Below are 23790 nucleotides of genomic sequence, written 5' to 3'. Positions count from 1 at the left end.
ATATATTATTTCTAGGTTAACGGTTGACACACAGAACAACGTAACAAATAAAGTAAACAACGTAACAAATAAACAAATCTAAGCTTTTTTATTGGTTGTAATTTACATGGATACATTTGAATGGTGTGACAATGATTGATTTGATTGGGTTAAAATGTACATATTCTTCCTGTTATGTCTGCCTGCTTTATTTTACCTAATGCAAAGTGACCTGCTGCTCCATCGAAGTCAGTCGCATTGATCCGAAGACATATTTTGATTCCTAGCTTTCTAATGATATCAGGATTGTTTTTGTACTCCAAATATTAAGCAAAATATGTCACATTATATAATGACTGTTACAGAGTCATCATTTTGAGAAAAAGGCCTTTAAAGTTTTCTCTTCTCTGGAATCCATAATTTCTCATCATCAATCATCATGATTGATTATTAGCGGAGCAAATGATCAAAATACTACGGAGGAAAGATATTTTCGTTTGGATTACTGCACTCACGAGAAACACCGGCTGTTGTTATGGCTGCTGTGACGTTAAGCTACTCCGTTCTCCGCTTGTAATTATGCCGAAGCTTCAAAGTTGTATTTATCATCTGAATTTGCCGAAACAAGTTTAATATTCTGAAAGCCAAGACCTTGCTTATTTGAAATCAGATAAAAACAAACGGACCCTGCCGTGTTATCTATGATTACTATACACCTTACATTCATAATTTCAGCGGGAGGGAGGGGGGCGGCGCTGAGGAACAGCAGAGTGGCGAGAGCTGTCATCTTCCCTTCACAAGCTTCAAACATGCCTGTAGCTAGTGAGATTGAATATAACAATCAAAAATAACAAAATATACACAGCTAGATCAGATCATGTTTTAGATGCGACTTTAGAGTAGAGGGGAATTATTGAAACGGGATTTGTACAGTTTTCCGCGGCACAGTTTCATGGAAACACATCAGCTTTTGGACGACAGTCAATATGGATTCAGGAAAGATAGATCAACATCTATGGCACTAATGGAATTAAGTGAGGAAATAGCAAACTGCATGGACAATAAAAAACAAGCAGTGGGAATATTTATAGACTTACAAAAAGAATTTGACACCATAGATCACAATATTTTACTGATAAAACTGGAACGGTATGGCATCAGAGGGGTGGGATTAAACTGGGTGAGAGATTATTGAAGCAACAGACAACAATTTGTTGAATTTGTTGAAAACATAAAACAAATCCACAGATACAATTAATACTAGATAACATACACATAGAAAGAGTATATGAAATGAAGTTCCTTGGTGTGGTTTTAGACCACAAAATCAGCTGGAAACCTCATATCACTCATGTAAAAGCAAAACTGGCTAAAACTATCGCAATATTGGGAAAAGCCAGATGCATTCTGGACTATAACTCATTGTATACTCTATATAACACATTAATATTGCCATATCTGATTTACTGTGTGGAGATTTGGGGAAACACGTACAAAACCAACCTACAGCCGTTATGCACATTACAAAAAAGGGCTATAAGAGTTATCAATAATGTTGGATATCTTGAACACACTAATGTATTATTTTTGAAGTCACACATATTGAAGTTCATTGATCTGGTTAAATTTAAAACGGCACAAATCATGTACAGAGCAAGACATAATCTACTTCCTAGGAAATTAAAAACATTGTTCATAGACAGAGAGGGTGGGTATAATTTGAGAGGAAATCTACATTTTAAACAACTCAAGGTCAGAACAACTCTGAGAAGTATGAGTATAACAATCTGTGGGGTGCTTTTATGGAATGGTTTGGAGCAGGAGTTAAAACAAAGCACAAGCATAATTCAGTTTAAAAGGATGTACAGAAACACTTTTTTGTAAAAATATGAGAATGAAGAAAGGTGATTGAAGATGAGAAATTATTGTATATGTATGTATGAATGTAAATGTATGTAGGAATAACTTGCATAATGATTTAAAGGACAATCATTGATCAAGTAAGGGGTGGGAATTAATAAGCATTTGCTTCCTCCTACTCCCTTTCGGACACATATGATTTATTATTATTAATATGAAGACTTTTTTTTGTTTTTTTGTTGAATATACAAATATTACCATGAATGTGGATAAATACTGTATTATAACAATACGGTATTCTGTTTTTCACATTTGTTATTTTTTATTTGTTATTTTTTAATCTGTTCGAAATAAAGACTGAAAAGAAAAAAAAAGAAAAATCTGCTGCTGCGAAAATGTGGGGCGTGGCTGAAAAGTGGGGGGGCCAATGGCCCCCTGGCGCCCCCGCTTCCGGCGCCCTTGGTTCCAACCGACCCGTGTTGCAACTGTCCCTGGTCTCCCTACACAGTAAAAGTACTTGATTGTACTTTTGGTAGTAGTCTAACAAGTAGGCTACTGAGTCCAACAGTAGGCTATCACTTTTATTAAGAATGTATGGCTAAAAATAATTTTATCTCATCAAATTTAGCAGAAGTGGCATGATTTTGTTCTCAGGAGGGGAATTTGAGAGTATTACCCAGAAAAAAGACAGTAAAAGTACTTCATTTTATTGTTGGTAGCAGTCAAACTAGGACTGAGTCAAACAGTGTTGTTTTTTTTAACAATTTATGGTAAAAATAATTTGTATCGCATGAAGCAGAAAGACACGCATTGTGTTACTCTTGCGTTAGTGCCGCTTCTCAGCGATTACCGTAAAGGCGCTATAAATCGCGCTCTCAAAAATGAAGAACTGCTCATTTGACCAAGCAAATTTGAGAGACGGCTGAGTTACTGCAGAACGTCTCATTGTAGGCCTATGTGTTATAATGTTTTTTAACAGACGTTGTCTGATTATATAATCATATGCGCGGACCGCTAGAGTCTGTTGATCTCCAGATTAACAGCAGCATGAGAATAACCTGCCGATGCTCCATGGCGGAGGCTCCGGTAGAAATTGCCGGGATTTGCGTTTTTATCCCCTTAATGTCTGACCAATGGTTGAACAGCATTTCCGAGCACATGACTTGTGTTTAAAGTTTATAGTCCGTTTGAGTTTTGCCAGTGTGAACGCAAACCGAACCTTCTGAAAAATGAAACAATATAACAAATGGTGGTCTGGTGCGCACCAGAGAGCGGACTATTAGGTGTGAATGCACTATGTACGGCAAAGTACTTGGTGTGAAAGCGCCTATTGTTTAGGACATTTCTAAAGAATATAAAACATGACTTTAAACAATCTAAACCCCTTGTATTTTTTACACGATAGATTTTTCACATGTATATAGAATGACAACGAGTCAAAAGGTAGGTAAGAGCTTAGTCAGAGGAGTTTATTCATTACAAACATGTCCACATCATGGCTACAGGCAGCTGAACATCAGGTTCTCCTCCAGTCTTGGAAAGGTTTGTCTGAAAGTCTCTCCTGGTTTCATATTCTTCATGTGAGCACTAACAGCTGTTGGTCCTTGACATTTACAGAAAGGTTTCAAAATTACTGAGGTTCTACAATCATAGGAAAGTTACAGCATTTGAAAGAAAGGGTTGTAAAGTTAACTGCCTCATTTCCTGTTGCTGGATGGATTCTACATGACCCACTATGACTTCTGACTTTACCTTTCCCCCCTGCAAAGCAGTTCTTAAGACTTTCATAAATATTGAAACATGTACAAAACAACGTAATAAATACAGCAGCACAGGATCGCATGTGCTGTTTTTGTCAGGTCAGACTCAGACATGTTTAAAACTCTAGTGAAATATTGTGTCCATTCTTATGTAAACCAGTGTTAGAACTTTTCTGATAATTAATCTCATCTTGATAGAAGTCATCCATCAGCTTCTGTCCCAACTCCTCTACTGGCCACTCCTCCACAAACCCCAAGCTGTACAAGCCCGGTGCTGGCTCCAGATCAGCCCAGTCCGAATCAGCTGGCAGGCTGCTCACAGAGCCCTGCAGGGCGGAGGAGATGCTCACCAAAGCAGAGTGACTAAGGCTGTCTTCATGCATGTCCTCTAAACTCAAAGAACTGACACCGTGTGGTCTTGTAGTGGCATCAGAAAAGTATTCTTCCTGCCATTTTGTCTGCTCTTCTCCAGTCAAGGGACTCAGATGAAGAACTTCGTCTTCTTCAGCTCCAGAATCAAAATCAGGCTTACCGAGAGACCCGTGTACAAAGGTGGTGTCCCTGAAGCCAGCTGGATGAGCGTGCTGCTCCGAGTCTGACTCTCTGCTCTGAACACTGTGAAGCATATCATCATCATCATCACCACCACCATCATCATCTCCTTCACTCTGATCAGCATCTTCTGCTTGGCCTTGTATCCAGTCAGACCAGAGGAGCGAGTCACTCTGATTTGCCTCCAGCCTGCTGATATTAAACAAACCTGGAACATCCATTCCCAAGTCACCGGTGTCAGAGTGTTTCCCAACTGTCTCAAAGTCTCTAATATCTGACTCCCAAAGAGAACCAGATCTATTGGTTACTCCAACAACAGTATCAGGGGTGAAGCTTTGTGTCCCACCTGCTGCACTATTAATGGTGGTGCTGCAGTTCTTTGGGTCACCATCAGCACAAAGCTCACTGGTAGGAAGTGCAGATGTGGAAACATTTTCTGCAGAACCAAGATTACTCGTATCATCATAATCAATCGCAAAGCTGGAAGCTGTAGTTGTAGCGCTGGAACCAGAAGCATCAGTGCTGATGTTGTGACTGGACAAACCACTCACAGAAGCATGTTCGGTACTTGAGAATTCCTCTGGTGTACTCTGGTCAGGCATGATGTCCTCTGTAGAGAACTCTTTCAGCTGGCTGTCCGTCTCATCCATCACCACCTCCGTCTCTCCCACGTCGTCCTCCTCCTCCTCCTCCTCCTCCTGAGTGACTACATCACTTGTTCTCCATGCTTTTGTCTCATTAGTCTTCTTAGGACTGGCTTCTTCCTCCTCCGTCTCCTGTGGAAAAGTCTGGACTTCCTTATGGTTCTCATCTTTTTCCTCTTCCAGCTTCTCTTCTGGATCTTCCCAGTCTCTTGTCTTCTCTGCTTGAAAAGACATCTCCTTCCCCCTTGGTTTCACTTCACTTCTTTGTCTGATGAGCAAGCCTGGACTGCTGACTGTGTTCTTGTTAGCTGCTTAGAGAAGCAGGAGAACATAAAGCCAGAGATTAAACAGCAATACTGTCATTCAACAACCCCCATCACACCACCAACAAACTGCTCTGTCTGCTGCCGTGTAGCAGGCGGTGCCGCAGCATCAGGACTAAAACCACCAGACTCAGGGACAGCTTCATCCCACAGGCCATAAGACTGCTAAACTCATGAGCTCTGGGAAGTGCCTTCATAACCTTAAGCATCATTCGGTTTGCATTTCAAATATAAATGTATTGTTACAATAAGCAGTATTGTATAGTATTTAATTGTACATTCTGTTCTTAGCTAATCTTAGTCTATTTGACATGTATATAGTCTACTTCTCCTGCATTACTTGCACATTGGTCACTTGCAACTTTTTATTTTAATTAGGTTTCTTTTTACACAGTTTTTTATGTATTCTGTGTTATATATATTTATGTAGACTGGAAGTGAAGATTTTCATTGCCTTAACTACACTGTAGCTACTGTGCATATGACAATAAAACCTTTATCATAGATCAATGACCAAGTCGTATCTACAATGCAAAATAATGTGTTATTATTTCATTGCACATAATCACTGATGTGTTAACTTATCTTCAGTTATGTGATTTGGAGAAATTTGTTTCCAGAACTTACATTGGTGTATGTTGCCACACATGGAGTCACAGCAGGAGCACACTGAGGCTGCGGCCGTCAGCTCCTCCCACCTGCACACACAAACATCAGTGCACATGCAAACACACAATCAACCACTGAATTCACACCAAATATATTGCCACACTGATTTACATGTAATGATCACTCTGATTTAACTGCGTTACACTTGAAGTGGTTTATGTTAATAGCGTTGCTCACCTGCCAGCAGCCTGGTCGTAGCTGCAGGACTTTGAGGAGTAGGAAGTGGTGAGACCGACTGATATTGAACAGTGGAGGTACAGCACCTACAATCAGACACACAGCAGATTATAAAGTTACTGCTGGGTTTATAGATCCACTAGTTTAGTTAACATGTCATTAAGGTATGTACTGTGCAGCTTGCAGGATCCTTCCAGCACTTCTTCAATAGCTATCTTAGTCTTCAGTCTTCAGATTCTGGTAAAAGGATGCCCTAATGTAATGGTAAAATTACATAATCATTGTTCATCTGTAAAATAACTCAAGTCATTGTGACCTTTATGCACATGATTTGAGAAGGTTCAGACTATAAAATAAAGATTACACCGATACAAGTTAAAGCGATGATACATCGGTCCGATACATTCAGTACTGTATGAGTAATCTCTCGGAGCCACGTAAAGGAAGTTCACATCAACATCCTACAGACTTGGTCTTGGAGTGTGTGCCTACTCACGTAGGCCCATGATCACACTCTTAGAAAGTGGGCTACACGGAAATAGCGATATAAAAAGAGTCAGTGATAGCAAAACTATTCTTGGTGCTCATTAGACAGTAGATATGGGAAGGTGAAGATAAGTGCCCTGACCCAAGACAAAAGTGGACAGACTGAAGGAAGCATGCGACAGTGCATTACACATGGAGATACTTCATTGCTGTAAAATAAGCTCCTAAAGCAGGAACTGATTATATCATTCAGCACACAAAGAATGTATCAGCATAAGTGGGTTCTAAAGCAGGCTCCATCAACCAGCTCCACCCATCATTTCACATGCTTTGACAAATTATGTACAATATTTTACACTACATTCACGGTATAATAGTCATTTACAATAACCATTTTACAGGGGCCCAAATGTTTTGGGTGTAGACTTGATTACAAAAATAATATTATTCTGTAAAGGTCAGCCAACTAAGTGTGTAGGTGGGGGGATGTTTTACATATTACAGTTAATCAGAAAAAGTGCATGTTATTCACTGGATGAACAGTACCCATTATTTTGAGAGTAGAAAAACTATTTTCATATTTCAATAAATAAATGTTAACCTTAAAATGTATACTACCCTAAACTCAGCAAAAACACTTAAATTGGTCTTACCTGTGAGAGTTCTCTGAAGAGAAATGCATCCACAGAGAACTTCAGCACACTGCCCCCTCCCAGCAGGAAGCGGGAGCTGCTGCCCACCCTCCTGCTGTCTGGCATGCAGCTGCATCAAAAATGAAAGCACGAATCAATCAGGACATGTAGAGTGACAAACAATGACGGTAAACTACCTGTGTCCTTACTAGAGACTCACCCATAGTTAGTAATGATGTCCGCTCTGTGCTCACTGTGTGGGTCGCTGGAGCTTGTGGCATAGCAGGAGTCCACATAAAGCCTCTCCCCAGCAAACAGAGCTGCTGCCTGGGCAACAAAATAAACCGGCTCCCCTAAAAAGAACCAATGGCCTGATGGGACGGGCTCTCCCTGGGCTGTTAAAACACACATGCAGACAAGACCAATATGCCGATTAATATCAGAATGACAGTGTAGACTTTGAGCACTTGATGTCAACTGTTGAATTCAGATATTTACAGCGGACATGTCATATTGTGCAAATAATAACAAACACTTTTTATTCTGTAGGTGTCTTACCATTGCAGACAGTAAGGCTGTAGCTGAGTTTACTCCTGATGCTCTTCATTAAGGTTGTGTGTTGAATTTGAGGTCTGAAGCCAACTTGGTAGGCGTAATGGAACCTGAGACAGACAAAGAGGATTTTAATATGAGATATATTCCACCAGAGGCTGATAAAAAGCCACATTACATGCCAAGATACTGCAAGAAGGTTAAACCAACACTTTCCACCAATGTCTATATAAAATATGCACATAATAATAATAATAATAATAATAATAATAGGGATTGGTGGTGAAGGCGAGGCGCCCGAGGGACACAGCAGAACAGACAGCACGTAACCTGAGACAGCACCCACCTGTCACCAACACTGCCACATCCCTCATAATCCATAACTTTAATCATCGATACAAATTAAATCTGATGAGTGATATCAAAATTGACACCCGTACAGTTGTCACAAAGGGGGAAATCATCTAGAGATCTAACTGTTTTTCCCAGAAGACTAATATGCGCTGCACACAATGGTGTTTCTCATGCAGTGGCTCAGCAGCCATTCATTCACTAAGCATAAATGAAGATGCTGGCCCTTTCCACACATCAGACACAAACTGAAAGAGAGATCAAATATGCATCAAGCCGATACAGAAGAAAACTAGTGACACTACCACAGATTGCTTCACAAACTTAGTTAGTAGGTAGGGCTAAATGATTTAAATTGCAATTACTTTTGTATAGGTACCAGGCACATGTACCAAGCACACACCAAAGAGTAGATGATCAGATCCTGGTCCTTCCAGTTCTTTTCCAGATATTATTTTCCAACAAGTCAGTTTAAGTCTGCTCCATTCAACAATCACTTCATGTTTAAATTAGGAGCTTTATGCATCAAACATGTTATTCTGTTTGCAAGTCCAATAAAAGATGTGTAGAAACCTCCTCATCTCCTAAGACACATGAGCCTTGATGATTTTCTTGGTCAGAGTGGTGACAGGATAAAACATACTTCTTTAAATGCTGTGGAAGGTCCTGAAGTTACCTGTTGTAATTGCAATAGATAGGGAAGTTAAGTGGTACGACTCTGATGACGTAGCCTTGCTGAGGTGGAGTATAGCACAGCACATAGCTGTACACCAGCTGGCCGCCAACAACCTGGGAGACAGTAAGACATTTTCAATAGGAATTCATTCCATCTACATTTAAAGCCATTTCAATCCATCTACACCATATTTCATTCTGGATTCTTAAGGCCTAATGTTATTTAAAAATGCAACAGCCTCAATCGTTGATTGAACAAGCTTATGAACATTTTGTAGTTGAGCTTCACCATGTTAAAACCAACGCTGTTCTACGACGATTGATTGTTTAAACAGCAGGACCACTTTAGAATTATAAAAATTAAGCACTTACTTTATTTTAGAAGCTGATGATTCAGCATAATATGATTTGCTGTTCTTAAACAGTTCTTTTTATGGCAGTCTGCATCGGTGAGATTTTACAGCAAGGGGCAATTCCACTGGTTGCAATAAATTAGTCAAATTGTAAAGAAGTCTAGGAGACAATTATCTTTAATTAATTCAGTAAACTTAAACCATTAAATAGATGTCTGTATAAGGGTAGGCAGTATTTACTGTGCAACTGGTAATGGTAAGACATTTGTTATATTTGTATGCAATGAAGTACATTTGTAAAGTAACTAAAGCTGTAAGATAAATGTAGTGAAGTACAAGATTTTCCTTTAATTTGCAGTGGAGTAGAAGTATAAAGTGGCTGTAAATAAAATACTAAGGCACAGTACAGTCTACCTGCATTTAAGTACAGCACTAGAGTAAATGTACATTGTACCATTACTTGTACCATGGTAATGTTGCAGTACTGTTATGATAAGGTAATGCTTCTTTCTTGAAAACGTGTTGCTGTAATGTTATGATAATGTTATGGTAATGTTTCATTCATGAACAGGTGATGTTGCTATAATGTTATGGTATTGTTGCTGTAATGTTTCATTAATTCTGTTAAATAATGTTGCAATGTTATGATACTGTTGTGGTGTTGCAGCAATGTTATAATATTGGTAACGTTATGATAATGTTTCACTAACATTGAGAATATGTTGTTAATGTTATTATAATGTTTAAATAATGTTACTGTAATGTGTCACTGATGTTGGAGGTAATGTTTCAATAATATTGCTGTATTGTTTCACGAAGTAATGATGCTGTCAGGTGTTCCCACCTGAGGCTCTCCGCCGCAGTCGGTCAGTCTGTGGTGGAAGTAGAGAAAGCGGGGGCTGACCCTGCTGACCGGGCACGAGCCGAGTCGAAACAGCGATGGATCGGTCCACGTGCGCAGATGGAGGCGGTCGACGCGCACAGAGATATCATCGAACCCGCACCAGACGTGCACAGCGCGTGACCCCGTCCCCGTGAGGCTGTGCTGTATTCTCGCTTGCGGGAACAGTAGAGCATTCAGTCCGGTGGGCAGTGGGCTCTTCTGAAGGACCGGACGAAACAGCTCCGGGGATACAAGTGGCCTCAGTGCATGCTGGAACATGGGCAGGTGGTAGAACGAAGGGTTCGTGGCTTCATGCTGTGGTGTCTGTACCGAATGTAGGTCTGCCCCTTCCGACCATGTCGCGTGCTGAACCGGACCTCCTAGAGTACCACGAAACACAATCCAAAGAAGCCACGCGAACACCGACATGATGCGGGTGTGTGGAGCTCGTGCTGGAGTGCTGCGACGGGAGAGCCAAGTAGTCTGATCTCACTCTGAACTCACCTTCATTATCTCACCTTCATTATCTCACCTTCATTATCACACCTGCTGCTGCACCTGCTGCTGATTGGATCACACGCAGCTGGGCTACAATCACAAACAATGTTATATGGTCTGCGATCTGCCCTTGTGCCCTCCTCGGGCATTTTTGTACATTTTTTCTGACTTTTTTAAATTTTATTTGGTTATCATTTCAGCTGTGTTACAGCTTTTGGCATGGGTTATTGCACGAAGTCTTCTTTTGAGTCACATTTTTTAAATCCAATGTCGTTTACTCTTAGATGTTTTGTATACTCTCGTGATGCATTTTGCACCCTCTGGACACCTTCGTGGCAAAAATGTACATGCCCCAAAAAACTGCTATTAAATCATCATACATCAATATTTCTTTTTACTTTTTTTTTTCATGAATCACTTAAACAACTTCTAACGTACTCAAAACTACTAAACATTCAATAATTGTCAGGATGTTAACCCTTTAAATGCCTGTTTCATTATTTTAATGATTTCACTTCTCTCAAAAATGCCTCATTGACTTCCATTCAGACCACATTTTTTTATCTCAATGCCATTGCAGTATAAAACCATGTATTTTGTAATGTCAGCATTTCATTTAGAAGAAAAGTAGTGATATTTGATATTTCTACTCTATTCCAACAGATTAAAACCATTTTTCCCACTGTAGGCCGATGCATGGCATTCTTACATTTTTAGGGGGGCCCCCGAGAGGTGTGTGTGTGTGTGTGTGTGTGGGTGTGTGTGTGTGTGTGTGGTGTGTGTGTGTGTGTGGTGTGGTGTGGTGTGTGTGTGTGTGTGTGTGTGTGTGTGTGTGTGTGGTGGTGTGTGTGTGGTGTGTGTGTGTGTGTGTGTGATGTGTGTGTGTGGTGTGTGTGTGTGTGTGTGTGTGTGTGTGTGTGTGTGTGTGTGTGTGTGTGATGTGTGTGTGTGTGTGTGTGTGTGTGGTGTGTGTGTGTGTGTGTGTGGTGGTGTGTGTGTGTGTGTGTGTGTGTGTGTGTGGTGTGTGTGTGTGGTGTGTGTGTGTGGTGTTGTAGAGTATATCTTTGTACTTTATTCATGTTAGCAAACTATGGATAAGCTTTAAAATGGGAATAAATTTGGGTAAACTGTGAGCTGCATTGGGCCTGTTGACATGGTGTTTTGAGGACAAAGGAAGATGGGGGAAGGTGAGAGCATGTCCTGATTGCATTCAACTTAGAACGAGCTACAGTGGTTGTGATATTAGAGAGGTCTCTTGGGTTTCTCTTGGTGGTTATCAACAGTAGCAGTTAAGTGAATACTGTTCAAACAATACCTGTGTTTGTGTTTTATATTGATTTCTCTGTTTTATCCTTTCATAAATGTAAGGACTACAAATGGCTATAAACATTCTGGGCTGGTTGGAGTAAACAGGGTTTTATTGCTCTGTGGGGGAGGTGTAGGTATGCAGGCCTTGAGACCTTTTGTTGTAAAGTGAGCCTGTTTGGTTTCCTGCTGGCCAGCGTTGCGTCTCCCAATGAGATGACCTGAAAAGATGACCAGCTGACCTAACACCAAACCCCTCCTTCTTACTCTGGTATATATCCAGTGGATCCCTGGCGTTCGGCCTCTTCTTCACATGCTGCCCTCGGGTGAAAGTAGCTCTGTAGTATGCGGACTAGAGCAGGAGTAAGCCGGCATTACTCCTTAAGCATTGCAATATAACTGTAATATATCATGTTGTATTGTAATGATTGTATTGCATTGTCATATTGCCATTAAAGTAGATTATTGTTAACGGTTACTTTGTAGATATGGATTCCTTCCTGTATTATAACCAGCTTCATAGGAACGCGCGGAGATTTGAAAAGCGGACCAGTTATCCCTCCAAATCTCTAACAGTGTGTGTGTGTGTGTGTGTGTGTGTGTGTGTGTGTGTGTGTGTGTGTGTGTGTGTGTGTGTGTGTGTGGTGTGTGTGTGTAAAAAAAATAAAAATCTGTAAGCGTGCACAGATCATTTCATGGGTAAAACAAGGCCATCTTCTGAGGGATGTATTTGATGTGTCTTTGAAGAGGCGCTTGATTACTCAAAAACAAAAAACAATTGTTAGTGTGTTTATGCACCTGGCTGCCAAAGATAAACATGCAGTTTGACCAAGGGTTTATTTCATTAGTGAGCAGAGAAGGAGAAAGACCTGGAGCAAAGAGAAGGAACTATAATGAAGAAGCATTTCAGTGCAGAAGAGACTTCAGAAGTAATCTTGCAGCCTTCTTCTGCCAGCGAGCTGCAGGATTCATCTGAAGAAGACACAAGGTTCGAGGGGGGGTCTGACACTGAATGCTCTCTGGAGTCCAGCATTTCTTTGAGTTCCTCTGACCCTTCCTCTGAAAGTGGAGAGGACACTGAGGGTCCGGCCCACAGTGAGGGGACAGAGAAGAACGGAGGTCGTTCTCCCAGGAGCTGGGGAAAACCAGGGTGTCCTCACAGATTGTGAGAAGAAAGCCCCCCGTGGTGGTGGATGGTGGGCCGGACCCTCAGTGTCCTCTCCACTTTCAGAGGAAGATTACTTCTGAAGTCTCTTCTGCACTGAAATGCTTCTTCATTTGAGTAAGCACATCACACACATCCCTTCACATTTATATTTTAATTTACATTAAAGTATTTCGTGAGGCCTTCTAAAATGTTTTAAAATATAATTAGGGTTGTAGTTGAAGAGTTTGTAACGGACAACGGCACGTCCATTAATTCCACAACCACACACATGGATTAACATCGATTTAATACATGCATGTAGCCTTTGTTTCTGCTAAAAGAGGTGTCGACCAGCTGCGGCAACAAGAAAATCGGCGAAATCGAGTGTGTGACTATTAAAAAATAAATAATTATTATATTAATATTGACAATAACAACCGACCGTCGGGGAGCGTTCTCATGGCGTCTATTATCAACGCTATGGGAGATATATGAAGGTCTATGGGACGCCCTGCCCGTTGAAAACTGACTCTCAAGGGGTACCCTGTCCGTAATTCCGTGACGGGGAGGGGCCGTGACCGTCCGTCAAAGTGTGACGGGTTGGGAGTGAGAACGTGTTGCTCCAACACAATTCCATCCCATCTAGTAAAAAATTGAAAACATTATGCAGAACCTATTTTATCGAGTTCCCTTCTCTTCATGTGTCAGTAATAATGTGATTGTTAGAGCCTAAAACCAGTCTTTCCTCTGTTGACATTTTTCTTAAAGAATCCTTATGTCGACTAGTCACAGGATATGTTGTTCTTCAATACCAAATGCACTACAGTTTGCGCATTGATTAGGAACACTAACAGTAAAATATTTTAGTTTTTTTGACAAGGAGCTTGGACTCCCTGTGGCCCCCCTCCAAAAGAATACATCTATGATAATGCAATTCATGTAAAATAATAACTTACTGTGCTGTAACCTAGGCCAAAGTTAACAGGGATTTGTTTGTTTCAGTAATGTAATGTAATAAGTAAGTTACTGAAACAAATGTTGTGACTAAAACAAATCGCAACAAATATTAGGAAATAAAAAACAAAGTTTGGCTTCATACATAACGTATTTATTACCCCAAACTAAGTGTTCTGCATCTTGGGTTAAAGTAACAAAAAAAAACAATTGTAAGTGTAAACTTGATAATTAAACCGATTCTGATTCTGAAAAACAAAGTAATTGACACAAACTCTGTTACTAAATCAAAAAACAATAATGGTATTTTACTAAACATGTTAAAATCTCCTTCTTCCTGCATTAAATGGCCCCCTCTCATGAAATGATTGGCCCCATCACGGCCCCCCCCAGTAAAATGTGTCCAGAACCCCAACTGATTTAAGCACTATATGCCTGGCAGTGAGGTAAAGGGTAAACCATTAGACTGAGGATGAATGCAGTCTCAAATGACGTGCATTCCCTCCAGACTTTTACTCCAGCAGCTGTGAGAGGTATTCCTTATGAAAGCGATTAAAGATCTCCTATTACACTATTTGTAGGCATATATTATGGGTCTCAGATATATACAACATTATAAAAAAAACATGTCCAGAGTGTTTTGATGAAAATACCAAACAGATCACCCATTCTAAAGCCTTGCCTCATACCCCTCTATTTCAGCCCTGTTAGTAAAGTGCTGATTCTGGGTCCTCAGCTTTAAAAACAAAAGAGGGGGGGAGCTTAGCTACCGAGATACTCAGCTAAATCAGGCCCGGCTCCAGGATGAAATGACTGAGGGGGCTGTTAAAAAATCAGAGGGGGCACATTTTTTTTCACAACAACGAAAAATACTCGCAATGTAATGAATTGACATACCAAGCTTTTTTCCTTCTCACTGTTCTACAATCTCTTTGCTTCTTTATTTTTATTCCGGATTGACTCCTCTGATCTTTAATAACAGATAGTACATTATTAGATGGCTGCACTTTGGTTAATAGACTAACATTGATTTCCTCAATTTATAAATTGACAGGCTCTGTAATTATACCATAATCGTTTCTCCTCTATCCCTTAACTTGTCTTCCTGTACAGATGTACTTACTTACTATCTATTCTAGTCATGTCAGGTTTAAAGAAATATTAATCTGGTTGATTTTTTATTTTCAGGCTTCGGCGCGTTCACCCCGGAGTGCTTTTCCCCGTACCTTTCCCCTTTAGTTCCGTTAGTACCCCTTATGTTCACACCAAAAGGAGTACTTAGTGCCGGGAACTTTTACCCCCATTTGTAGTGCCTGCTAGAGAGGTGGTACTATCCTGGGGGGAAAAAGTGCCCCAGTGGCTGGGCGAATTGCAAACCACGCCCCGTAAAACTCTGAAAAGTTTTGTGAAGCCGCCATTGTATTTGTGGCATTAGCATTATTAGCATTAGCATTAGCCCCGCGCACCAACGGAGAGAGAATAACTTATGGCAACACAAAAAAAAAACATGGGAGCGGTGGAGTGATGAGGAGGTGTCGGCGTTCTGGCGATTTACTCGCTGGGAGTCCCAGCAGCTTCTACTGAAGCCAGTCCCCAACTCCGGGGACTTCCGGCCGGGGACTTCGGGTGGCAGTATACACCGTGAAGTTGTTTGCAGCCTGCCAGTAAACCCAAAGCAGAAGAAGACGAAGTGATGTCAGCGGCTCATTTGCGTAATCTTCCCTTAGTGCCCTGGGGTAATAAGTGCCGGGGCACTAAGTGTCGGCACTAAGTACTGCAAAGTATGCGGTGTGCGGTATGCGGCTAATGTTCAAACCAAGGCCTAAAACCTGGCATTTCATAAGAAAGTGACTAATATACAAACCAAATGTATATTGGATCAAACACTACACCAAATGGACAGACACAGATTAAAAATAAAGTCCCCTGGTTTGTCTCTAGAGTCTAACTGCCATGAGAAAAATCAAATCAATGTTCCACAATCCGTCACTAGATGTCGCTCATTGTGCCAATACGGTTTATAATACATATTATTATTATTATAGTAAAAGGGCTCGCCTTGGCAAAAACCTGATCCATACAGGCAGCCCTAAATAATAACAAGTAACCATCATATGTGGTGCTATCTGTAGTTGTCTGTCTTATTTGTTGTTGATTTCATATTGTTTTCACAGAGCTATGCAAATTAATTTCCCCCTGGAGACAATAAATCTAATCTAATGTAATATTCAATCGCACACTTGGCGATTGAGAACATAAATTCGTAAAACTTACCTCGTTTAAAGCACTTTTGTTGTAATACTATGGATTTAGTTGACACTACTATAGCCGAGTTTCTTTTGTCCAATATTTCGCGGGCAGTTACGAAGAAGAAGAAGAAGAAGAAGAAGAAGAAGAAGAAGAAGAAGAAGAAGAAGAAGAAGAAGAAGAAGAAGAAGAAGAAGAAGAAGAAGAAGAAGAAGAAGAAGAAGAAGAAGAAGAAGAAAGTGCTTCATTGTGCAATAAAAACGTTTAACTTAAAATAATACATTAAAACTTATGTCATAAAAACTTGTGCAAAGTTCAAATCCTCATCAACAACAGAACACACAATATCTTTATAACACCAACGTTGTTTAACATTTTCCAAGTCACCAATATGTTTATAAAAACGATGCTCCAGCCAGAGTCTGTCTCTGATGTTGCACAGCCAGATCGCTTTTGCCTCTTCCCTTTCTTATTTTCAACTCTGTTTCTCCTACTTAAATATATTGCGATGTTTGCTTCGCCAGAGAGGAAATTCAGGAGCTGCCACTTTTCTTTATTTGTTTTTTGTATGGAGCTCCCATGATAAAAACTATACTAAAAAGACTAAAAACCAATGTTAAAAGAGAGAAGAAACCCGTGAGTCTCTTGCACTCTGTAAAACATGGAAAACAGTCTCTCTAAAACCATAAAATGGACACTTGTTAAAAACAGCAGGAATAATAATGGAGATAAAAGAATTACAGGCGATGGCACCATGTAAAATTCTCCACTGGAGGTCGGCAGTACGTTTTTTTAATGGGAGGTTTGTATACAATCTTCCACTGTGGGCCTGGTCCGCCTCCTGCACCCAGTCTGGTGCTCCACACAGTGGAGGCCCTGTCCTTCAGCACATTTGTGTTGGTCGTCTTTACAATGTTCATGTAAATTGTTTTTTTATCAGCTTTGTGTATTTATCCTTGGCTTGCGACCTTGAGTAGGGGGGCGGTCAGCTCTCCGAGCCCTGCGCTCAGGTAGATCTCCGGGAAAGGGTCTGCTGGGTCCGGCTTGGCTCTTCCCTGACCGTAGCTCCTTAACAGTCGTTTGTCATCAAGGCAGAGGATCTGGCTCCAGAGTTGTAGGATCCTCTCGGCCACCCGGACAGAGTGCAGACCCAGCAGAGAGCCCAAGGCCTGTGCATCGCTCAGCTCCGGCCCCACTGCATCCACCAGCTGCTGAAGGCACAGGGTCTTGGATCGGCACAGCGCCACCGTCAGGCCGGGTGTTTCGCTGCTGCTGACGTCTATACCTGGCTTTGTGAATCAGAGACTCTTTCAACAACCAGTACAGAGAGTCAGTCTTTGGACACCTTTCATGGTTAAAAAGGGCCCAAGATTGAAAAACACCCTGATAAAAGGGAGGTAGTCCATTTAACTTTAAAATGTTTAAATCAGTTAAAAAACAGAGCAGCATCCAGCCCCAGGTTACTCACACGTCTGAGAATGCAGCTGCTCACATCTCTCCACACCAAATCAGCCGGGCCGGTTGATTTGGTGTGGATACAGTAAAAACTGCATCCTAAAAGTGGCGTTCGGCTGGCCAGGTGGATAAGGCCTTGTCCCCCCTCCTTTCTGGATAAAAATAGCACCCCCTGTGGCACCCAGTGTAGACCCTCCCCAAAAAAATCTACCAATTGTTTTTGTATTTGGTCTAGGAAGCCTGAGGGAGGGTCTACACAGGTAGCTGCTGGTCACATCTTTATGTAAACAAACACGCATGTAAACAGCAATTTATCGAGCTCAGAAAAGTTATCGAGTCCATTTTTATTTATCGTACGATAAGTCAATTTATTGATTATCGCGACAGGCCTACTTCTACTGAAGCCTTCAGAGTAAATCGCCAGAACGCCGACACCTTCTCATCACTCCACCACTCCCATGTTTTTTTTTTTGTGTTGCCATATGTTAGTTTCTCTCCGTTGGTGAGCGGGGCTAATGCTAATAATGCTAATGCCAGCAAATACAATGGCGGATTCACAAAACTTTCCCGAGTTTTACGGGGCGTGGTTTGCGATTCGCCCAGCCAATCAGAAATTGGAACTTTTTCTCCCCTGGAAAGTACCACCTCTCTAGCAGGGACTAAAAAGGGGGGGAAAGTTCTCATGAACTAAGTTCTCTTTTAGGGTTTTCACCATGGGCGTCGCCCCGGATGTTTTTTCTTTAGCCCCGGACAAATTCTCCCTCAATAATATAATACATTAACCGTACTTTACCAAGAGGACGGCAGGATTGTAATTTCCCGTGTTCAGTGAATGCAACAGAGGCAAGACACCACCAGACCAATCAGAGAGTTGCATGGAAATAAACGTGTTTTATTGGCTGACAGGTACGTACCTCTCCTCTGTGACAGTAGGCTTGTTTGAGACAAGCAAGACCTGCGCAGACCTGCGCAGTTGCGATCAACGTCTTGCTAGTGCGTTGCATGATGGTTAGTCATTTTGTCCGACTTGCTCTGGAGGCCCGCCCACATGAGACTTTGATATTTCGCAGGACAAAGACGCCCGCAGCCTTGAGAGCGAGGCGAGGCGAGTTGGCGCAGTTGCTCTCCACGGGCTGCGGAAGCGAAATGCTTGATGGGAAACGGCTCGCTGGTATCTCGAGCTGAGCGCTCATTGGTGGTTTTTACCACGTGCTGCTGATGAAACTCTCCAATTGGCTGGGCAAAAGTTTGTTGTTGTTTTGTGTCAGTTTTACGTCGCCACATCCATTCCCATTTTTCATCATTGTTCCACAATGTTTATCATCATGAAATTAATATCTATATATTTTATACTATACTGCTTACCGTTTTCATACTTTATATATCTTAGCATATTCATACACACTGTTCATACTGCTCACAGGCTGCTGTGTATATCTAGTGTTCATACCCCTCACTGTTTATTCATCATTCAATTCATTCTATATTTTATTCTGTAGATTGTGAACATTACTTTCCACTTCACTGCTTGTTGCACCTGGTTAGAAGCTAAACTGCATTTCGTTGTCTCAGTACCTGTAATATGTGCAATAACAATAAAGTTTCTCTTTAAGTTAAACCAAATCATTAAAATAAAATCTATTGTAATGTAATGATTTGGTTTAACCTTATTTATTGAATACATCATTTAAAATGGCAAGATTAAATCAAATTACATCCATGTTGTACACATCATAAAGCTTAAAGTGGCAGCTAAAGAATTAACACAGCAGCAGGTCTGTTCAATTCATGCTCATTAAGCTTCATGTGTGCGGATCTGAAGGGACTGATCATTTGTAGCCTGTCCACCTATCAGTTTTGCAAACATTAAGAGGGAGGAGCATTTCTAATTATGGAACCCAGTCACTGGTGTGGTTCATCATCATGACTGAATTAACAAACCTATATAAAGCAATGGAGATCACCTTTGTCTACAGTGGGTAAAATGGCATTTGTGGTGCTTACACTGTGTGACGAACAGGGAGACATCACTGTAAGAGTCTCACAAGACATTTCCCAAAGACTACAAAATGGTGAGTAAACAACTAAATTGCATTCCAACAATCTGGATATGATTTTAAATGATGTAAATTATTTTTCAGATAACAGTTTAGCAGCTGCACTTATGCAGCAAGCAAGGGCTGCAACAAATGCACAAGGTAATCTATCATTTAAATCAAAAATGGTATTGTCTTTTAATGCAAATCAAACAAATGACATATTCATGTTTATTGTAAACAAATATTTAATTTTCTCTCAATCACAGTCCCTTTAGATCTGTCTTCAGATGCTAGGCCTGCTCCTGAAAGGCCTGCTCCTGATGAAAGACCTGCTCCTGACGAAAGGCCTGCTCCTGATGAAAGACCTGCTCCTGACGAAAGGCCTGCTCCTGATGAAAGACCTGCTCCTGACGAAAGGCCTGCTCCTGATGAAAGGCCTGCTCCTGTAAGGCCTGCTCCTGTAAGGCCTGCTCCTGTAAGGCCTGCTCCTGTAAGGCCTGCTCCTGTAAGGCCTGCTAGATCCCAAGCTGGCACTCCTCACCTGGCATCCCCCTCCAGCCGGTCAGAACACCTTGAGGCAACACAAGGTACAGTAACTAAAATGAGGATCTAAACAGCAAATGCTATTTGTTTGAGTTACTAACACTTGTGTCTTAACAGATTTCACACACAACACCATACTGCTGCTTTTGGACCTGACAAAAACACACCAACAGGTGTACTATCACTCCAAACCCGGTTTTTACAAAATTCTACAACGGCAGTTCAGCAAGGAGGGATACAGTTTCTCCTCAGACAAAATCCGGAAAAAACTCAACAACCTTTTGACCACCTACAAAAGGGCCAAGGACCGTTGTACCTCAACAGGAGAGGGGAACATAACGTGGGAATATTATGGGGTAAGAAGTTTGTTCTTGCACATCTAGTTGGTAAAAGCAACATTTCCATTTTAACAATTCTGCAATTCCACAGATAATGGACAACCTGTTTGGGAGGTGCGGTGTTGGGAGCGCACCTCCAGGCACTCTTGTTTCCACCCCTCTATTACCCACTGCCTCACAACCATCCACCACACTGCCGTGTGCCTCTGAGGCCCAGCCTGGTCCCTCCATGACCCTGCCCACCACACTGCCGTGTGCCTCTGAGGGCCAGCCTGGTCCCTCCATGACCCTGCCCACCACTCAGCCGAGATCAATCCGGTCTCGAGTCTCCCATCCCTCCTTCTACGACCTGTATGAGGCCCACTCGGAGAGGAGGACCAGTGCACTGGAGACACTGGTGCGGCCAGAACAGGAGCGCCGGAGAAGGCTGAAGGAGAGAAATAGGAGGAGGTTTGAAGCTAAAATGTTGACTGCGATGGGAGAAGTTGTTTCCAAGTCCATTGGGAGCCAACAAGAGCGCATCATTGAGCTTTTGCAGGACAAGCCCAATATGCCATAATTTCCCCCACACTGGGTATTCCCTGAATTAATTTGTTTATAAAGAACACCACCTCAGTTTGTTTATGGAAGTAATATTGTTTAGATTAGTTATTTATTTTCCTCGTTATGCAGTTGAGTTATTATTTCATCCCTGGCAATTGCCTTGTAATATTTGTATTTGTATACACTAAGTGTTCACAATGTTTATATGCAATTATTATTTATTTGCCAAGTACATGTGTACATATGTATATATAGTTATTTCATTTTCAAAGAAGATAGTCAACTGCTATTGACATGTGCAGAAAATGACCATATCTAGTTTTCATATATATGCATTTATTTTTTACTTGCCCAATCATTTTGGATGACATTACATGTTACTTGTTAGGTGCTTTAATCCAAAGCGACTTACATACTCAATACTGTGGGCATAAAAGGAAAGGAAATAAAAAACAAATGTCTTCCACAAAGAATATGACAGTGGTTATTTGTGGGGGGGGGGGGGTGTGTGTGTGTGTGTGAGCTCTTTAAAAAAGGTCACAAATCTGATTTCTGTGCAACACTGCATCTTGGTTCTGGGGATGCGGTGCCCTGTTATCTGCTGCTTCAACCTGCTCATCAACTTCAATTGCTTCCCCTTCCTCCAAGCACATGTTGTGAAGTATGCAACAGGCAGTGACTGCTGTGCTAATGTTTGCAATGTTTTTCATGTACAAACATTTGAGCCTCCTGAACTTCGTTTTCAGTAGGCCAAAGGTATGCTCAATGACCATGCGTGCAACATTTAATTTTTGATTGAAACGACGCTGCCGAGCAGTTAAATGGCCATTGTCCCTGTATGGCCTCATAAGCTGAGGCAATAGTGGGTAGGCAGAGTCCCCAATGATGTGCATTCCCTCAGGCACCAGGGACTGGGGATCTTCATCAAGCAGCCTTCCAACAGCAGACAACCGGAATGCCCGTGCATCATGCCAGCTACCAGGGTGGCCCACATTAACGTGACAGAATCGCCGCTCACTGTCACAGAACCCAGTAAGCACAACAGAATACAACTGTTTTCTGTTGATGTATGCTACTGGGTTCTCACAGTGTGGTTTCACAATAGGAATGTGGCATCCATCTACCGCACAGACAGTGTTGGGAAATCCTGCTGCACGAAATCCTAACTCAGAATTATGTAGGGCTTGCCCTGTGGGCCAGGAAATGTGGTGAGACAAATATGTGGTGACAAGACTACAGAATTCATGGAGATACAGGCAGACAGTGGATTTGGTGATATTGAAACGATCAGCAACCCCCCTATAGGACTCCTGGTTTGATAGAGTCCACAGACAGGCAAGAACACTGTTTTGAAGCGGCACTTTACTGTGCTGTCTGTTCCAGTAGAACGGGCCAATAGTCGTCATCACATCCTGTTTGGTAGAAAGGAATAAATGGCTTTTAATATCACCAGTCCAGATAATACATATTTGATGTTATTTATATATATATATATATATATATATATATATATATACACACACATACTTCCACATGTCCCCTGGACAATCGGAAATGACTTTTGAAGTCTGAAGGACTGTACTGTGGGACCACTTCTTCCACAAATTGTTGGACCTTTGGAACGGATCTAAGGAAGGCAGACACAGGAGCAAATGATGACCATAAATCATTAGACCTATTCAACATTCTTTATATATATATAACTGCTGCTGCTGCTGTAGGCCTATATTATCTTCACTTGATTTCAGTTGTATTCTTGTTTATTTATTGTATCTTTGTACTACTATCTTGCTTGCTTTCTATATCTTTAGTAAAGTAGCTTTTATCTTATCCCATTGGACTAAAAAAGACTAATAGTGTCATAATTTTGCACAATTTGTGATCTGTAGAGTAAAGTAATCAGTCCGGATAATCGATCATACTTTTTAATTTAGACTGATGCAACAATATATTTTGTCTTTTTACTTGTGTATTGTATTGTGTATCTGTTTTTGTTACCTGCCTAGGTAGCCTACTACGGATGTAAATTAGCACGTTTGCTCAAACACATTTATACTTCTTGTATTTTATACTGATGTTCATTAACATGCTCTGTCCCTATCAAATTAAAAAATAAAAAGATACGTAATTACCTCCGCAGACGGTGTTCATCATGCCATTCTCCATACAATACATGTGGGATTTCTATTGCATCCACTTCATCTGCAACGAAAAACGCCAACGCAATTTCCGCCATTGCAAACCCAGCCAGTCAAGCCGACTCCGACTCCGAGCTGTCCGACTTAAGACGAGCTTTTTGACACCTCCCCCGGCTGCGATCGGCTACTCTCGTCTACTTTCGAGGCGAGCCGCAATGTGTCTCAAACAAGCCTACCGTTTAAACTTTAAACTTTCATCCGCGGACGCGGAGTTTCTAAAGATGGACATTAGAAATTGTTTTAATAAAAAAGACAGCAATTTTCAAGTGGTGGCTCACACAAAAACCCCAGAGCCACTACCTGAGCCAGGTGAACAAGGTATGTAAATGTCAGTAAACTTACAAGTTATGTCAACATGTAAGCAAAGCATAAATTATAGCTACGTTGACGTTACTTTGAATCGCGCGGGAAAGCTAAACCGTTAGCAAGTAACTATAGCTAGCCAGATATATTAAATAAACACTTTGTCAGACAATCTAAATGTTGTGTTTTTTAGCGTTACTTGGTGATTTCAAAGAAAGCTCTCTGTTGACTTACTGTTCGACATGAAGCTAGAAGCTACCTTACAGTACACAGTTGATCCTGAGTCCTGTCAGTTAAAGTGTTTCATAGTTAGCTTAGCTAAGC

At 41.3% G+C, this 23790-nt stretch overlaps 3 protein-coding genes across 5 annotated transcripts; 1 reads left to right on the top strand and 2 right to left on the bottom strand.

Annotated features, from left to right (window-relative positions):
- Positions 1-3331: 3331 nt before the first annotated feature.
- Positions 3332-16166, bottom strand: LOC117532940. Of its 2 annotated transcripts, none has more exons than XM_034196554.1 (9): positions 16075-16166; positions 9858-10484; positions 8662-8774; positions 7641-7744; positions 7303-7477; positions 7104-7212; positions 5965-6050; positions 5746-5816; positions 3332-5106 (listed from the first exon to the last, which is right to left on the bottom strand). In XM_034196554.1, the coding sequence occupies exons 2-9, from the start codon at positions 10323-10325 to the stop codon at positions 3716-3718; spliced, it is 2517 nt and encodes an 838-aa protein (XP_034052445.1). In that variant the 5' UTR covers positions 10326-10484; positions 16075-16166; the 3' UTR covers positions 3332-3715. The 2 variants fall into 2 exon arrangements, with proteins under 2 accessions (XP_034052445.1, XP_034052447.1); XM_034196556.1 differs by having other exon boundaries at positions 3332-5103.
- Positions 16167-19020: 2854 nt separating this feature from the next.
- LOC117532912 lies at positions 19021-20981 on the top strand. Its single transcript, XM_034196511.1, has 6 exons — positions 19021-19574; positions 19644-19700; positions 19808-20006; positions 20052-20128; positions 20202-20440; positions 20514-20981. Exons 1-6 carry the CDS (start codon positions 19487-19489, stop codon positions 20979-20981), a joined length of 1128 nt encoding a protein of 375 aa, XP_034052402.1. The 5' UTR covers positions 19021-19486.
- Positions 20936-23329, bottom strand: LOC117532913 (putative nuclease HARBI1). Of its 2 annotated transcripts, none has more exons than XM_034196513.1 (3): positions 23098-23329; positions 22489-22592; positions 20936-22377 (listed from the first exon to the last, which is right to left on the bottom strand). In XM_034196513.1, the coding sequence occupies exons 1-3, from the start codon at positions 23138-23140 to the stop codon at positions 21493-21495; spliced, it is 1032 nt and encodes a 343-aa protein (XP_034052404.1). In that variant the 5' UTR covers positions 23141-23329; the 3' UTR covers positions 20936-21492. The 2 variants fall into 2 exon arrangements, with proteins under 2 accessions (XP_034052404.1, XP_034052403.1); XM_034196512.1 differs by having other exon boundaries at positions 20945-22377; positions 22493-22592.
- Positions 23330-23790: the final 461 nt, after the last annotated feature.

The sequence above is a fragment of the Gymnodraco acuticeps genome, unplaced genomic scaffold (assembly GCF_902827175.1).
Source record: "Gymnodraco acuticeps unplaced genomic scaffold, fGymAcu1.1, whole genome shotgun sequence".
In the NCBI taxonomy this organism is placed as follows: domain Eukaryota; kingdom Metazoa; phylum Chordata; class Actinopteri; order Perciformes; family Bathydraconidae; genus Gymnodraco; species Gymnodraco acuticeps.
The sequence above is the reverse complement of the archived record's forward strand: the minus strand, read 5'-3'. Positions and strand labels throughout refer to the sequence as shown.

What these genes read in the sequence shown, in the direction of transcription:
- LOC117532912 (XM_034196511.1), top strand. Translation starts at nt 19,487, where the DNA reads ATGGCATTTGTGGTGCTTACACTGTGTGACGAACAGGGAGACATCACT. An exon ending in TTCCCAAAGACTACAAAATG is followed by an intron (nt 19,575 to 19,643) that starts GTGAGTAAACAA and finishes ATTATTTTTCAG; the next exon opens with ATAACAGTTTAGCAGCTGCA. An exon ending in GTAAGGCCTGCTCCTGTAAG is followed by an intron (nt 20,007 to 20,051) that starts GCCTGCTCCTGT and finishes TGCTCCTGTAAG; the next exon opens with GCCTGCTAGATCCCAAGCTG.
- LOC117532940 (XM_034196554.1), bottom strand. Translation starts at nt 10,325, where the DNA reads ATGTCGGTGTTCGCGTGGCTTCTTTGGATTGTGTTTCGTGGTACTCTA. An exon ending in ATCTATTGCAATTACAACAG is followed by an intron (nt 7,745 to 8,661) that starts GTAACTTCAGGA and finishes TGTCTGTCTCAG; the next exon opens with GTTCCATTACGCCTACCAAG. An exon ending in GACATCATTACTAACTATGG is followed by an intron (nt 7,213 to 7,302) that starts GTGAGTCTCTAG and finishes TTTTTGATGCAG; the next exon opens with CTGCATGCCAGACAGCAGGA.
- LOC117532913 (XM_034196512.1), bottom strand. Translation starts at nt 23,201, where the DNA reads ATGGCGGAAATTGCGTTGGCGTTTTTCGTTGCAGATGAAGTGGATGCA. An exon ending in GATGAACACCGTCTGCGGAG is followed by an intron (nt 22,593 to 23,097) that starts GTAATTACGTAT and finishes TGCCTTCCTTAG; the next exon opens with ATCCGTTCCAAAGGTCCAAC. An exon ending in TGTCCAGGGGACATGTGGAA is followed by an intron (nt 22,378 to 22,492) that starts GTATGTGTGTGT and finishes TCTACCAAACAG; the next exon opens with GATGTGATGACGACTATTGG.